Below are 16,636 nucleotides of genomic sequence, written 5' to 3'. Positions count from 1 at the left end.
GGATTACAGGCACCCACCACCACACCTGGCTAATTTTTTTGTATTTTTAGTAGAGACAGGGTTTCACTATGTTGGCCAGGCTTCTTTTTTAATGAAAAAAGGGTTGGCATAAATACAGCCAACTGATCTTCAACAAAGCAAACAAAAACATAAAGTGGGGAAAGGACACCCTATTCAACAAATGGTGCTGGGATAATTGGCAAGCCACATGTAGAAGAATGAAACTGGATCCTCATCTCTCACCTTATATACAAAAATCAACTCAAGATGGATCAAGGACTTAAATCTAAGACCTGAAACCATAAAAATCCTAGAAGATAACATCAGAAAAACCCTTCTCGACATTGGCTTAAGCAAAGACTTCATGACCAAGAACCCAAAAGCAAATGCAACAAAAACAATGATTAACACATTGATTGAGGAGAAGGGTGGCAGAGCAGGTCCCTGAGCACTGACAGTCAAGGACAGTTTGTTCAGTGAGGCTTTAGACTGGAGAGAAGATAAGTGAAAACAGAGACAGAGGTGCCAGCCAGCCTGCAGGGGCCACTACAGATACCCGGAGTATGAGTCATCAGTCAGACACCCTTCCTGTGCCGTCTGGCCAGATGAGAGGCCAGGTCCTCAGAGACCAGAGCATCTATACCCAGCTGTTGAGATGATGCTGCACTTGCAGTAGACCATGAGGGAGTACTTCGTGCAGCTGATGAGCAGGCAGGGCCCTGCCGCTGGAAGAATGGAGGCACACTCAGGCCGTCCGTGAGCATGAAGCCCTTCTGGGTCGCTTAATGTGCCAGATGATCCAGCTCCTATAGTCTGGGGCCATAAGTGACCTGGAGCTCCAAGTGCCTCTTCCTTCCCAGGACTCTAGGGGTGATGTCAGATATGGGCAGGGGGCCCAACTGTCCAGGCAGCCTGATCCAGTTCCCCAACTGAGTGATTGTGAAGCTGCCTTCATCAGCCGTGACCTGTCCAACTGTGGGATTGACATCTCTGTCTTCTATTAGTCGAGCTTCCAGGACTACAATGCCTACCAAAAAGACAAATATCATAAGGACAAGAACACCTTGAGCTTCGTTAACCTTGGCACCAGTGAGAACAAGCTCTGCATAGATCTGATGACTGAAAGATTGCAAGAAAGTGACACGAACAGCATTGAGGACATCTTGCTGCAGTACCCTGATTGGAGAGGGCACCCGTTCCTGCAAGAAGAAGTGGCCCAGTTCCTGACCTACTAGTGCAAGGCACCTGCCCGACTTGATCCAGAAAATGTGGTTGTTCTAAATGGCTGCTGCTCTGTCTTCTCTGCACTGGCCATGGTTCTGTGTGATCCAAGCGAGGCCTTCCTGGCGCCTGCTCCCTTCTATAGTGGCTTTGACTTTAGCTCCTGCCTGTACGTGAAGGTTGAGTTGATTCCTGTCCACCTGGAGAGTGAGATCACTGTTGCAAACACCCATCCATTCCACCTTGCTATGGACAAGTTAGAGGAAGCCCTGCTTAAAGCTAGGGTTGAGAGGAAAAAGGTCCGAGGCCTTGTGCTAATCAACCCTCAGAGTCTTCTGGGTGACATCTGCTCCTCAGACTCGCGATGGAATACCTGGAATTTGCCAAGAGGTATAACCTACATGTGATCATAGATGAGATTTACATGCTCTCTGTGTTTTTGATGAATCCATCACATTCCACAGTGTCCTAAGCATGAAAAGTCTGCCTGATCACAACAGGACCCATGTGATCTGGGACACCAGTAAGGATTTTGGCATCTCTGGCTTCCTCTTTGGTGCTCTGTTTACACCCACCACAAGGAGATGGCTTCTGCTGTGAGCACCTTTGGCTACCTCCACAGTATCTCTGGCATCACCTAGCACAAGCTGTGTCAACTGCTCCAGAACACAGAATGGATTGACAAAGTGTACCTGCCCACCAATAACTACCGGCTGTGGGAAGCTCACAAGTACATCACTGCCAAGCTAAAGGCATTGGAGATCCCCTTTCACAGCTGCAGCTCTGGCCTCTATATCTGGATCAACTTGAAAACGTACCTGGATCCCTGTACATTTGAAGAGCAACAGCTCCTCTCTCCGCTTCCTGGACAACAATCTGTTGTTATCCCGTGGCAAAGCCTGTATGTATAAGGAGCCAGGCCGGTTCCACCTCATCTTTGCAGACGAGCTCCCCCGGCTAAAATTGGCCATGCGTCAGTTCTGTGGTGTGCTGCAGGAACAGAAGCAGGCTTTGCTAGTGAAGCAGTTGGAGGATGCATTGAGGGAGTAGACTGTCTGCCTCCCAACGAGTAGCTCTGGCCCGTCACTTGCTCAGGGACCCCCTAATGTCAGCCCCTGGTCCAGAAGCCTGGGGTGTATTTTTGTCAGTGCTGCGACTAAGAAAATGGTGGGCTCCTCCAGGAAGATCTCATCTGACCCAGTCATCACCCTCCTTAAGCTGAGTGCCTGCTGTCTTTGGAAGCTTTGCATCTTTTTAGTGTTTGCTAGCCATTATATATGCAAAATGTTTTTATTGGGGTTGGGGTGGGAAGGCCTGGAGGCACCTACAGAAATAAAGGAAGCTCCCCGGGCCCCTATTTAGATGGTTTATTTTTATATTCAATATCTAATAAATTCTATATTCTCTTAAAAAAACTGATAAATAGGTGGAACTTAATTAAAAGTTTTTGCACAGCAAAAGCAATAATCAGCAAAGTAAACAGACAATCCACAGAGTGGGAGAAAATCTTCACACTCTGTACATCTGACAAAGGACTAATATACAGAATCTACAAGGAACTCAAACAAATTAACAAGAAAAAAACAATCCCATCAAAAAGTGGGCTAAGGACATGAATACACAATTCTTAAAAGAAGATATGGAAATGGCCAACAAACGTATGAAAAAATGCTCAGCATCACTAATGATCAGGGAAATGCAAATCAAAGCCACAATGTGATACTACCTTACTCCTGCAAGAATGACCATAATCAAAAAATCAAAAAATAACAGATGTTGTCAAGGATGCGGTAAAAAGGGAACACTTCTACACTGCTGGTGGAAAAGTAAACTAGTATAACCACTGTGGAAAACAGTGTGGAAAGTCTTTAAAGAACTAAAAGTAGAACTACCATTTGATCCAGAAATCCCACTACTGGGTGTCTACCCAGAGGACAAGAAGTCATTATTCAAAAAAGATACTTGCACATGCATGTTTATAGCAGCACAATTTGAAATTACAAAAATATGGAACCAGCCCAAATGCCCATCAATCAATGAATGGATAAAGAAATTGTGGTATATATATATACACCACGGAATGCTATTCAGCCATAAAAAGGAATGAAATAATGGCATTCTCAGCAACTTAGATGGAATTGGAGACCATTATTCTAAGTGAAGTAGCTCAGGAATGGAAAACCAAACATCATATGTTCTCACTCATAAGTGGGAGCTAAGCTATGAGGACACAAAGGCATAAGAATGATACAGTGCCTTTCCTTTCAGCGGAGCATGGCGGCAAGATCGTCATACAAATTTCCAAGAAGAGGAAGTTTGTCAGTGATGGCATCTTCTAAGCTGAAATGAATGAGTTTCTTACTCAGGAGCTGGCTGAAGATGGCTACTCTGGAGTTGAGATGCGAGTTACACCAACCAGGACAGAAATCATTATCTTAGCCACCAGAACACAGAATGTTCTTGGTGAGAAGGGCTGGCGGATTCGGGAACTGACTGCTGTAGTTCAGAAGAGGTTTGGCTCTCCAGAGGGCAGTGTAGAGCTTTATGCTGAAAAGGTGGCCACTAGGGGTCTGTGTGCCATTGCCCAGGCAGAGTCTCTGCCTTACAAACTCCTAGGAGGGCTTGCTGTGCGGAGGGCCTGCTATGGTGCGTTGTGGTTCATCATGGAAACTGGGGCCAAAGGCTGTGAGGTCGTGGTGTCTGGGAAACTCTGAGGACAGAGAGCTAAATCCATGAAGTTTGTGGATGGCCTGATGATCCACAGCAGAGACCCTGTTAACTACTATGTTGACACTGCTGTGCGCCATGTGTTGCTCAGACAGGGTGTGCTGGGCATCAAGGTGAAGATCATGCTGCCCTGGGACCCAACTGGTAAGATTGGCCCTAAGAAGCCCCTGCCTGACCACGTGAGCATCGTGGAACCCAAAGATGAGATACTGCCCACCACCCCCATCTCAGAACAGAAGGGTGGGAAGCCAGAGCCTCCTGCCGTGCCCTCAGTCACCACAGCATAACAGGATCTCCTTGGCAGCTGTATTCTGGAGTCTGGATGTTGCTCTGTAAAGACCTTTATAAAATATTGTACAAAGACAGAAAAAAAAAAAGAATGATACAGTGGACTTTGGGGACTTGGGGGAAAGAGTGGAAGGGGGTGAGGGAAAAAAGATTACAAATTGGGTACAGTGTATACTGCTAAAAATGGCAGGTAAAAGTAAATGGCAAATCCATGTTCTAATCCCTAGAATCTGTGAATGTTACCTTATATAGCAAAAAAGGGCCAGCTTTATGTGTAATAACAATTGTATGCATCAATGTTAGCATATTTAAAAAACTAAAAAAGAGAAGGCATATGATAATTTCGATAGACAGAAAAACCGTTTGACAAAATCCAACATCATTCTTCATGAGAAAACCTAAACAACCTAGGAAAAGAAAGGAACTGTCTCAATAAGGACAAAGAGCACCTACAAAAAGCCTACTAACATTATACTTAATGATGATAGACTAAATGCTTTCTCATCATCAGGAACAAGACATTCCAGTACATTCACATTGTACTGGAAGTTCTGTCCAGTACAATCAGGCAAGAAAAATAACACTCATCCAAATTGGACATGAAGCAAAAATGCATGTGTTCACAGACACGTGATCATCTATGTAGAGAATCTGATGGAATCTACAAAAAAAGTTGCAGGATCCAGTACAAATATGTAAAAGTTGTATTTTTATATACTAGCAACAGATAATCAGAAATTAAGAAACATTTCTGATAGCACCAAAAATATAAACTACATAAGGATAAATTTGGCGAAAGTATGTAAAAGACTCATATACTAAAAATTACAAAACATCATTGAGAAAAAGTAAAGAAGAGTTAAATAAATGGAGAGGTATATCTCTTTCATGGGTCAATTTTGTTAAGATTTTCCCCAAGTTCATTTATTGATTCAGTGCAATTCCAATTTTAAATAAACTTAAGCTGATTCTAAACTCATATGGAAATTCAAAAGGCATAGAATAGCTGAAAGAACTCTGATAAAGAAGGATAAAATGGGAGGGAAACTCTGATTCTAAGACTTTTTATAGAGCTACAATAATCAAAACAGTGTAGCATTGGTGTAAAAATATAAAAATCAATGGAACAGACCAGGGAATGCAGACCTGGACCCATGCATATATGGACAAGTGATGTTTGACAAAGGCACAAAGGCAACAAAGTGGAAAAAGGATAGCCTTCTCAACAAATGGTGCTGAAATCATTGCCCATTTTCAAAAAAATTAACTTTGATTTATACACTCCACCACATACGAAGTAAACTCAAAATGGATAATATACCCAAAGATAAAGGCTAAAACCATAAAATATCTAGAAGAACACATATGAGAAAATTTCTGTGACTTTGGGTTAGGCAACAATTTCTTAGACATGTCACTAAAAGCATGATTCATTAGAGAAAATTTTGATAAATTCGACTTCATCAAAATTTAAAACTGCTCTTCTTTTTTTTTTTTTTTCGAGACAGAGTCTCACTCTGTCACCCAGGCTGGAGGGCAGTGGTGCAATCTTGGCTCACTGCAACCTCCGCCTCCCAGGTTCAAGTGATTCTCCTGCCTCAGCCTTTCAAGTAGCTGGGACTACAGGTGCACGCCACCACACCGGGCTAATTTTTTTGGTTGTATTTTTAGTAGAGACGGGGTTTCACCATGTTGGCCAGGCTGGTCTTGAACTCCTGACCTCATGATCCACCCACCTCGGCCTCCCAAAGTGCTGGGATTACAGGTGTGAGCCACCTCACCCAGCCTAAAACTGCTCTCTGAAGACACTGTTAACAGATCAAAAGACAAGCCATAGTCTGGAAGAACATATTTGTAAATCGTGTATCCAATAAAGAACTTCTATCCAGATGTAATGAACTCTCAAAATTCAGTCATAAGAAAACAAATAACCCAATAAAAATGGGCGAAGATTTTAGTAGAGATTCTACCAAGAAAGTATATGGATGGCAAATAAGCACATGAAATATATTCATGTCAGCTGGGTGCAGTGGCTGATGCCTGTAATCCCAGCACTTTGGGAGGCAAAGGTGACAGGATCACTTGAGTCCAGGAGTTTGAGACCAGACTGGTTAATACAGCAAAATCCCATGTCTACTAAAAATACAAAAATTAGCCAAGCATGGTGGCGCACACCTGTAATCCCAGCTACTCGGGAAGCTGAGGCATGAGAATCACTTGAACCAGGGAGGCGGAGGTTGCAGTGAGCTGAGATTGTGCCACTGCATTCCAGTATTGGCGACAGAGCAAGACTCTGTCTTAAAAGAAAAAAAAGAAAGAAATACACTCATGTCATTAAATGCAAATCAAAGCACTCATTATACTCCATTCAGTGGTGCTGCTTTGCTTGCCTAGCTCTCAGCAGAGTTCTCCCATGGCCTCTACGGAGGACATGACTTCCTCCAAAATAAACCAAGGACTCCATTTAGGTAGGCTTAGATTATAGCTTCTTGCGCGCAGCTCTACACATGGGAGCGCAGTGTCAATATATTCCACTGCTGCTACGTTGCACACTTGGAAAAACTTTTCACTTTCTTTCCTTGGGTATCTCCCTCCTTCAGGAGTTGGGCTCATTCTTTTCAATTCTAGAAATACAGAAGATTTATTCCATGTTATTTCTCTGATAATAAAGCATGATAGACTCAGGCTTTTGGTATACACAGAGTCTGTTTCACATTATCTTCTGTTCCTGGGTTTGACAACTTCTCTTTATCCCTTTAAAACAAAAGCCTGATATCTCTGAAAGAGTATAACTTTCAAAATGACAATCTACAAGTTATATTCTGGGGTATATGTGTTTTGTCCATATAATATTTAACATATTTTTTAAATTAATTGCCAAAATTGAAAAGGGAAGATAATTCTGTAAAACTCTAGATTTATATCTCCTCTTTAAAAACAAGAGTAGGCTGAGCATGGTGGCTCATGCCTACAATCCCAGCACTTTGGGAGGCTGAGGCGGGAAGATAGCTTGAGGCCAGGAGTTCAAGACCAGCTTGGGCAACATAGCAAGACTCTTGTCTCCACAAAATAGTAAAACAATTAGTCAGGTGTGGTGGCATGCACCTGCAGTCCTAGCTACTCAGGAGGCTGAGATGAGAGGATTGCTTCAGCCCGGGAGTTTGAGGCTGCAGTGAGCTGTGATTGCACCACTATATTCCAGCCTGAACGACAGGGTGAGACTCTGTCTCTGAATAGTAAAACTTTAAAAATAAATAAAACAAGAAGATCTGATCTCACGGCTGCAGCATTCTCACATGGCAACATTTGGCAAGAGCTAAGTAGCAACTTCTTTTAGGCAGGGCCTAGGAGTGTATGCTCTTTGGTTTGTCTGAATCACCATTTAGCTGGCTTCGCTCATTTCACATACCTGCCTGACCCTTCTACAGGCGTTTGAGTTTAGACGTCTGCAGTAGAATTTCATATCCTCTCAGGTCTATTTATCCTTTATAGTAGGCTGAGGAATGGCCCAAAGATATCCAAATTCTAATCACTAGAACCTGTGACCGTTACCTTATATAGCAAAAGAGCCTTGCAGATGTGATTACATCTTGAGTTGTGGAGATTATTTTGGATTATCTGAGTGGGCCCTAAATGCAATCACAGGGGTCCTTATAAGAGGGGGGAGGCAGAGAGAGATTTGATGACAGAAGATAAAGAGTCAACATGACAGTGGAAACGGGGAGAAAAGGTGGTGTGATGTGGGGCCAAGCCCCCTCAGGAATGAGGACGGCCTCCAGATGCTGGATGAGGCCAGGTGAAGAATTCTCCTCTCGAGCTTCTAGAGGGTGGACATCCCTGCCAACACCTTGATTTCAGGCTGGTGAAGCTTCTTTTGGACTTCTGACCTCCAGAAAAAAATAAATGGTGTTTTAAGCCACAGAATTTGTGTTGATTTGTTGCAGCAGCCACAGGAAGCTCATACAACCTCTCTGGATGGAAAAATGGGTTTGTGACAGTCTTGTAATGCTATCACATATTTTCCCATGTTAAGCTGTTTCTAGCTCAGGGTTTTTTGGTTTTTTTCTTTTATTTTCTTTCTTTCTTTCTTTCTTTCTTTTTTTTTTTTTTTTTTGAGACAGAGTCTAGCTCTGTCCCAGGCTGAAGTGCAGTGGCACGATCTTGGCTCACTGCACCCTCCACCTCCTCGGCTCAAGCAATCCTCCCAGCTCAGCCTCCCAAGTAGCTGGGATCACAGGCATGTGCCACCATGCCCGGCTAATTTTTGTATTTTTGTAGAGACAGAATTTCACCATGTTGCCCAGGCTAGTCACGAACTCCTGGGCTCAAGAGACTCGCCTGCCTCAGCCTCCCAAAGTGCTGGGATTACAGGTGTGAACCACCATGTCTAGCCAGGAGTTTTGTTTTTAGCATGTTACCCCCAGGATCATATTGGATTTACTCATATAGAGGGATCAGTATGAGTAAACCACTGTGTAAGCAAATGGGAGAATATCTGAATGCTGCTTTACATATTTGCTACTGTCTACTTTCCTTCTTCACCACTGGAACCTATAAAGGGAAAATCTGATAGAATAATTTTGAGTTGCTAGGAAAGAATCCCAAGTTTCTATATGGTTAGGTGGTTGGATAGCATAGAGATAATTAGATTACCTATTTTTATCTACTAAAATCCTCCAGTGAATCTAACAAAATATTGGTCTAGAAAAGTCAATTTTAGTCATAAAATTCAATTGTTTCTTCTTTCAGTTTGGAAGAGAGAAATAAACATTTAGAGGATTTAATTAGAAAGCCCAGAGAAAAAGCTAGAAAACCAAGGTAAGTTTCCCTTTATTTTTTAAATTAATAATGTCTTTAAAATATAGGTAATATGGCCAAGTGCGGTGGCTCACGCCTGTAATCCCAGCACTTTGGGAGGCCAAGGTGGGTGGATCACCTGAGGTCAGGAGTTCGAGACCAGCCTGGCCAACATGGCAAAACCCCATCTCTACTAAAAATACGAAAATTAGCCGGGCATGGTGGCACGTGCCTGTAATCCCAGCTACTAGGGGGGCTGAGGCAGGAGGATCGCTTGAACCTGGGAGGTGGAGGTTGCAGTGAGCCGAGATCATGCCACTGCACTCCAGCCTGAGCAACAGAGTGGGACTCTGTCTCAAAAAAAAAAAATGTGTATATATATATATATATAGATAGATAGTTAGATAATACTTAAAAAAACTCTTTTTCTTATCTCAATTTAAGGTAAACAAGATAATTATATGAAAGTGCTTCATGTTTTGCCTAGCATAAAGTAGTTGCTTGATTAATGTTTTTTGTAGAACCTGAAATGGAAAGCCAGATTCCCCGCTTTCATGGAATGTACAGTCACTCTAAGGAAGAAACTATAAAGATTATGGGCTAAGATTTTGTCTACAACAAAACTACTTGCCCTGCTCTGTATTTTATCACCATATTTTCTTACAGTAACATTAAGCCTCACAGTCTGCTATTTTAGAAGAGGCTCAACATCTGATGCTACAAGATGTATGCGCAAACCCTGTGTGGTTGATTAAGAACACAGCAGTATAGGCAGGGCACGGTGGCTCATGCCTGTAATCCTAGCACTTTGGGAGACTGAGGCGGGTGAATCACTTGAGGTCAAGAGTTCAAGACTAGCCTGGCCAACATGGTGAAACCCTGTCTCTACTAAAAATACAAAAATTAGCTAGGCATGGTGGTGGGCACCTGTAATCCCAGCTACTCAGGAGGCTGAGGCAGGAGAATCGCTTGAAACCGGGAGGCAGAGGTTGCAGTGAGCTGAGATCGTGCCACTGCACTACAGCCTGGGCAACAGGGCAAAAACTCCATCTCAAGAAAAGAAAAGAAAAAAAAAGAACACAGCAGTATGTTAAAATGAGACTCTTTCTAGCCCAGTTCCTTAGGTGCTAATAACACTGTTACCAGTTCCCAAAGTGAGAGTGAGTTTTTCCCATGTGCAGAGTTTCCGAAATAAATGATTTCAGAGAACCCCTTCCATTACTCCTATCTCTTGGCCAGATCCAAGATATAAAAGTATGGAGAGTAGGGAAGATTGGAGAAGGATTTCTTCGAATCTGTCGTGTCATGAGTTCCTGTCTCCCAGGTAATTCTACCTCTTTTACCTAAAGCCTTATGAGGAGTTTCCAGGGAATCACCTAGAGAGCTTTGAAACGTGTTCCCTAAAAGTTGGGAAACACAGAGGACTGGTGATTCATTCATGCCTAAGAAAACTAAGGCAAGCTGTGGCTGCTCAGCAGAGGGGCTGTGTTGGATAGCTTTTCTCTCTGAGCTTGTTGAGACAAAGAATGGGTGTGAAAATCCCTTAAGAACCATGCAGCTGAGAGTTGAGTTATCTTCAGCTCTGCCCAAGGAGGCCTGGAAGCAGCAAGAAGCTAGAAGAGAATGCCAGATTCTTCGGGGCTGATAGAGTATCGAGTGATCACCCAGAGGAGAAATGCCTCCACGTAGGTCCAGGGAACTGCAGGACAGAGATCCCCAGCAACGGCAAGCTCCAAAGAGAAAGAATCAGCATTAGCCAATTGCCAAGCCGAGACTCTGAAGCCACCCAGCCAAGTATGAGCTGTCCTGTGGCCTTTGCTCTCCTCCTACAAATGGAGAGGGAAATGAGCAAAAAGGGGAAACTGGCCTCCAAAGACAGTGGTGTCCATCAGCTACAGACCTGAACTGATAGATGGGGAGGAGAAGCCCTGCTTTTGAGTGAAGATTAAAGGATTGATTAATATTAAGACAGTACAGTATACCTAATGAATTGAGACTGTTTATGCCTCACAGTGAAGACTGTTACTTTAGAGTAAGCAAAAGAAGCATTGGCCCTGCTGTGTATTCACCCGAGGAAGGGCAAAGGAAAAGCTTCTCTGAGTGCAAAAAGCTTAAAGTAGAAATGGAAGACCAAAATTAAAGTTGCATTTTGATTTTGTCATAAGTCATGTTTGTTCACCATACCATTTGCAAATACAACTGTTTTGAAAATCGGAGGCCCATTCCTTCAACCTCTGCTGCCACTGCTGCCACCACCACTGCCACTTCCCAGGAGGAGAGGAAGCGGGAGAGGAGCCCAAGTCTCCTGTCGCCCAAGTCCTCCAGCTGCACCACCTCGAAGAGTTTAAGATGTTTGCCTATGCCAAGCTCACCTGCACCCCTGCTCTGAAGTTCTATCTTAAACAGCGTAGAGTTGCATACAGACCTGGAGAGGGCTCTATGGTATTTAATGGGGCCCAGAATGGTGTGTCTCAGCTAAATCAAAGGGAGTTTCAAACCACGGCAATCAGCAGAGACATTGAGACTGGTGTGAAATGTAACGGTGCAGGCACTGCAACATTAGGAGTGGCTGGTTCTGGTGCTGGTATTGGAACAGTCTTTGGTAGCCTTATCATTGGTTACGCCAGAAACCCTGCACTAAAGTAGCAGCTGTTCTCATATGCTATCCTGGGATTTGCCTTGTCCAGACTTACGGGTCTCTTTTGTTTGATGGTTGCTTTCTTGATTTTGTTTGCCATGTGATAAACCACTGCTTGGCATGTTGGCAGTCATATTAATTACAGATGTAATTCTGTGTATCTTACTGTGACCCCAAAAACTATAGTGTTGGTGTCATGGAAATGTACGTTATTTCCAAGGTCATTTCATTAAAGATGTAAAAAAAGAAAGAGAGAAAGAAAATAGAAAACCCTTGGCAGATTTAAACTAGCGTTTGCAAGTGATAGGTTAACTATGACTTTTTCCCCAAAATGAAAAAATGTGATCTGATCCTTGGCATACCACAGATGCTCAGTAAATGCTAATTTATACTGAAGATGGATCTTCTCTGAGTTGCTGAGAGAAACAATGGAATTTTTTTCCTAGGCTTATTTTAAAATAAGAAAATTTAAATATGAATTTACATGTGTTTCACCAGTTCAGACCTCTGTTTACTTATATTTGGCCTATTTTCACAATGGAGTCTAGGTCCATTTATATAGATTTAGACTGGCCTAGAAGCCAGGGGGTGAGATGGGCAGAAGAGCTCTCAAAGCCCTTTCCAGCCAAGACGACATTTGTTAGAAAACTCCAGACCTACATCAGCTTTCAGCCACCACCCTCTGTGAAGCCTGTGATGACTGGCCCAGTTGATCTCAGTATATTCGGCACTCAAACAAGCTTCAGCTTACTCTGCAGCCTCTCGAAATTATGGCATTGCTTTTGCCAGTTGTCTTCAGTAGTGGAAATAGTGGGAAATAAGGATATAAAAGCGAGTATCTGAATAGCCTCAGATGTTTTATTTTTGCCTCTAGTTCTTCATGACTTTCAAGGAAATTCATTAAGTTTTCAAGTCAGAATCGTATCCTAAGTAAATTTATGAGAATGTTAAATGTAGTGAGAGTGTGCCTCGTCGTTATTTTATTTTATGTATTTCTTTATTTGAGATGAAGTCTCGCTCTGCTACCCAGGCTGCAGTGCAATGGTGCGATCTTAGCTAACTGCAGCCTCCACCTCCCGGGCTCAAGCAATTCTCCTGCCTCAGCCTTGTGAGTAGCTGGGTTTACAGGTGCGTGCCACCATGCCCAGGTAATCTTTGTATTTTTGGTAGAGACAGGGTTTCACCATGTTGGCAAGGCTGGTCTTGAACTCCTGACCTCAAGTGATCCACCCACCTGGGCCTCCCAAAGTGCTGAGATTACAGTTGTGAGCCACAGCAACCTGCCTCATTGTTTTTATTTAAATCCACTGAGAATGATTCACATGTTATATACCAAAAAGCTTGATCTTAATCTCTGAGAGTCTCATAGTTCTATCTTAAATGACGATTTCACCTTGAAAGTGAGGGGAAAATATGCTAAATAATGGCACACTTGCTCACCATGTTCACTATTTCAGTCCCCCCTTCCTCCTTTTTACATTATTTTCTTTCTATTTCTTACAGATCGAAAAGCTTAGAAAATCATCCAAAGTCCATGACCATGGTAGGTCACCTTGATGATCATGATAAAGAATCTTACATTTCCATGTAATTTGACAATAACACAAGATTTAATAGGAGTTCCTGAAGTCACATTTCCATACTGTGCAACCTAGCCTTCCCCTCTGTCCTCAGATGAGGGCTCTTCCGTCTCCTGTCATAGCTGGTGCTATAATTGGAAACCCCTCCCTCTAATCTTGTAGGGCCCCCTTCACTCCATCCCCACTGCTACTGCTTCAAGCCCCTGTCGTTTCTCATATGACCTGTTGCACTCACCTCCTAATTATTGTTTCTGCCTCCAGTTTTGGTCCCCTTCATGCCATCCTCCATAGAGTAGACAGAGTGATCTTTCAAAAGCAAAATATTTTCATGCCCCTCCATTGCATAAAGCCCTTCAGTGGTTCCCAATCACATTCTGGATCAAATCTGAGCTCCTTAGCAAGGCGTATAAAGTCCCCTATGATCTGGCTCTGGCCCTCCTATCCAGTCTTACCATTCACTGTTTTCTCCTTCTTATCATGCATATTGGCCACATCTAACCAACTGCAGCTTTCTAAACAAGCGATTTTTTTCTTTTCTTTTTAGTTGGCATATTACTTGTACATATTTATAGGATACAGGCTGGGCGCGGTGGCTGACGCCTGTAATCCCAGCACTTTGGGAGGCCGAGGCGGGTGGATCACTTGAGTTCAGGAGTTCAAGACCAGCCTGACCAACATGGGGAACCCTCGTCTCTATTAAAAATACAGAAAATTAGCCAGATGTTGTGGTGCGTGCCTGTAATCCCAGTTACTTGGGCAGCTGAGGCAGGAGAATAGCTTGAATCCAAGAGGCGGAAGTTGCAGTGAGCCAAGATCTTACCACCGCACTCCAGCCTGGGCGACAGAGAGAGACTCTGTCTCAAAAAACAAAACAAAACAAAACAAACAAACAAACAAAAAAATACACACACACACACACACACACACTTATAGGATACAGAGTAGTACTTCCATGCATGTGCACAATGTGTGATGATTACATCAGTGTAATTAGCAAATCTATCACTCCAGACATTCATCAGTTCTTTGTGTTGGGAGGATTCAAAATCCTCTCTTCTAGCTATTTGAAAATATCCAATAAATTATTGTTAACTCTAGTTACCCTGCAGTGTTATAGAACACTGGGACTTATTCCTTCTATCTAGCTGTCATTTTGTACCCATTCACCAACTTCTCCCTATCCTCCCCTCACTGCCCATCTCAGCCTCTACTAACCATGGTTCTACTTCCTACCTCTATGCATGGTATGTCATTTCTGTGCTTTCCTGTTATTGCTCATGCAGCTTCTCCTACTTGGTATGTTCTTCCCCAACTCTTTCTCTCAGTTACTCAGTTCCCACCTCACAAACGCCTGTCAGCTCAAGCTCTGCCTCCTCTCTGAAGCTTTTCCTGCTCTGTCTCCCAAATGGAACTGACTTGCTTCCTCCCATGTGCCCACACTATACCCTTTGACATAATAGCACCTATGACACAGCATTACAGTTCTCTGCTTGCATGTCCTTTGACTTGACTAGAACTCTTTGAGTACAGGAATTGTCTCATATTCATTTTGATATCCTCAAGTACCTATCTCATAAAAGGTACTAAATAGGAGTGAATGTTAGACTTGGGACCCAGGACCAATGCTACACTTGCTGGAGTGATCCCAAACAGCAGACACAGCTGCTGCCACCTCTGTCCCATTCCAGGACATGGGTATGTTCATAAATGCCGTGGCCTATTTGTAACATAGCTTTGGGGATGAGGGGACACTCAGTGGGGCATGCCTCCATCTGCTGCCATTGAGACCCAGCTTTTCTCATAGTTGAACTAAGAGGGTGCCTTAATACTGTCAATGGTTATTTATTTATTTATTTATTTTTTAGACGGAGTTTCACTCTTGTTGCCCAGGCTGGAGTGCAATGGCGCAATCTCGGCTCCCTGCAACCTCCACTTCTGGGGTTCAAGTGATTCTCCTGCCTCAGCCTCCCGAGTAGCTGGGGTTACAGGCAGGTACCACCACGCCTAGCTAATTTTGTATTTTTAGTAGAGACGGGGTTTCTCCATGTTGGTCAGGCTGGTCTCAAACTCCTGACCTCAGGTGGTCCGCCTGCCTCAGCCTCCCAAAGTGCTGGGATTACAGGCGTGAGCCACCGCGCTCAGCCAATACTATCAATTTTTAACTATGCCATGCTGGTAAGTCACTTTTGGATTATTCAGATTCTTGCTTCTGTTCCTTTTTCTACATCTGTCAATTGCCAACCAAACCAAGGAAGATGAAACTCAATCCACATTGTTCTTCATGGTGTTCCTTAGTGGGAAAAAGGTTGAAACAAACAAACAAAAATATCAGTTAAAATATAGTGTTGGAGGCCAGGTGTGGTGGCTCACACCTGTAATCCCAACACTTTGGGAAGCTGAGGCGGGTGGATCACTTGAGGTCAGGAGTTCGAGACCAGCCTGGACAACATGGCAAAACCCCATCTCTATCAAAAATATAATCCTAGCACTTTGGGAGGCTGAGGTGGACAGATCACTTGAGGTCAGGAGTTCGAGACTAGCCTGGCCATCATGGTGAAACCCCGTCTCTACTGAAAATACAAAAAATAGCCGGGCATGGTGGTGAGTGTCTATAATCCCAGCTACTTGGGAGGCAGAGGCAGGAGAATCGCTTGAACCTGGGAGGCAGAGCTTGCAGTGAGCCGAGATTGTACCACTGCACTGCAGCCTGGGTAACAGAGTGAGACTCTGTCTCAAAAGAAACAAACAAAATATAGTGTTGGTATTATCTGTGTAATTCATCTATCTATAGGCTTACTTTGCACCCCTTTTCCATATGTAATAAAAAATTGGCTGTTTAGGGGTTCTGTCACTGAATGTTAGTCTTTCCCCAAAACTTACGACACATTTTTCCTTTCATTTTTAGATGCCAGCTCTTTTTAAAGAAAATAGAAATGATTTAGATTAAACAAGCCTGAAGATTAAACAGTAATCATTTTTGTCAACCACTCCAGGAAGAGTCATTACTACATATGCTAGCCAAATCAATCCATGCAGATGATATATTAAAATCTGTATAAAGGGTAAAGTCTTACATTCCAAAGATGTGATTACTTTTCTTCTAATTTCTTCCTGTGAATAATCAAATATATTCTATTTAACATAAACAGAAGAATACAGTGGTTTTTTGGTCAAATATTCTCACAGAATATCACTCCCATATTATCAGGCCTTTAATGATGCACAAAAATAGTCATGGATTTCACTTCAACTTTTTATTTCCTCTGCAGGACATCCTTTTTCTGTCCAGGCAGGCAGATTCTTCATAATACCAACCAAATTTTAAAAGACACCAACTCTGAAATCCTTTGGAATTAAAACGCAGATAAAAGAGCCTGGGTGGCCA

The 16,636-nt window shown here is 43.1% G+C and overlaps 1 protein-coding gene and 2 pseudogenes across 2 annotated transcripts in view; all 3 read left to right on the top strand.

The window, feature by feature from the left end:
- The window catches only part of CAGE1 (cancer antigen 1), a 63,155-nt gene extending 46,766 nt beyond the window's left edge, over positions 1 to 16,389 (top strand). For both annotated transcript variants that reach the window (XM_055113161.2, XM_008972533.3), the window contains 3 exons: positions 8,986 to 9,054; positions 13,175 to 13,214; positions 16,157 to 16,389. In XM_055113161.2, coding sequence (XP_054969136.1) covers positions 8,986 to 9,054; positions 13,175 to 13,214; positions 16,157 to 16,198 — 151 coding nt within the window. In that variant the 3' untranslated portion in view covers positions 16,199 to 16,389. The remainder of the gene's footprint in view (positions 1 to 8,985; positions 9,055 to 13,174; positions 13,215 to 16,156) is intronic.
- Positions 530 to 2,271, top strand: LOC100978489 (probable inactive 1-aminocyclopropane-1-carboxylate synthase-like protein 2; annotated as a pseudogene).
- Positions 3,522 to 4,247, top strand: LOC129397914 (small ribosomal subunit protein uS3-like; annotated as a pseudogene).
- Positions 16,390 to 16,636: the final 247 nt, after the last annotated feature.

The sequence above is a fragment of the Pan paniscus genome, chromosome 5 (genome assembly GCF_029289425.2).
Source record: "Pan paniscus chromosome 5, NHGRI_mPanPan1-v2.0_pri, whole genome shotgun sequence".
In the NCBI taxonomy this organism is placed as follows: Eukaryota; Metazoa; Chordata; class Mammalia; order Primates; family Hominidae; genus Pan; species Pan paniscus.
This window is presented reverse-complemented; position numbering and strand designations above follow the sequence as displayed.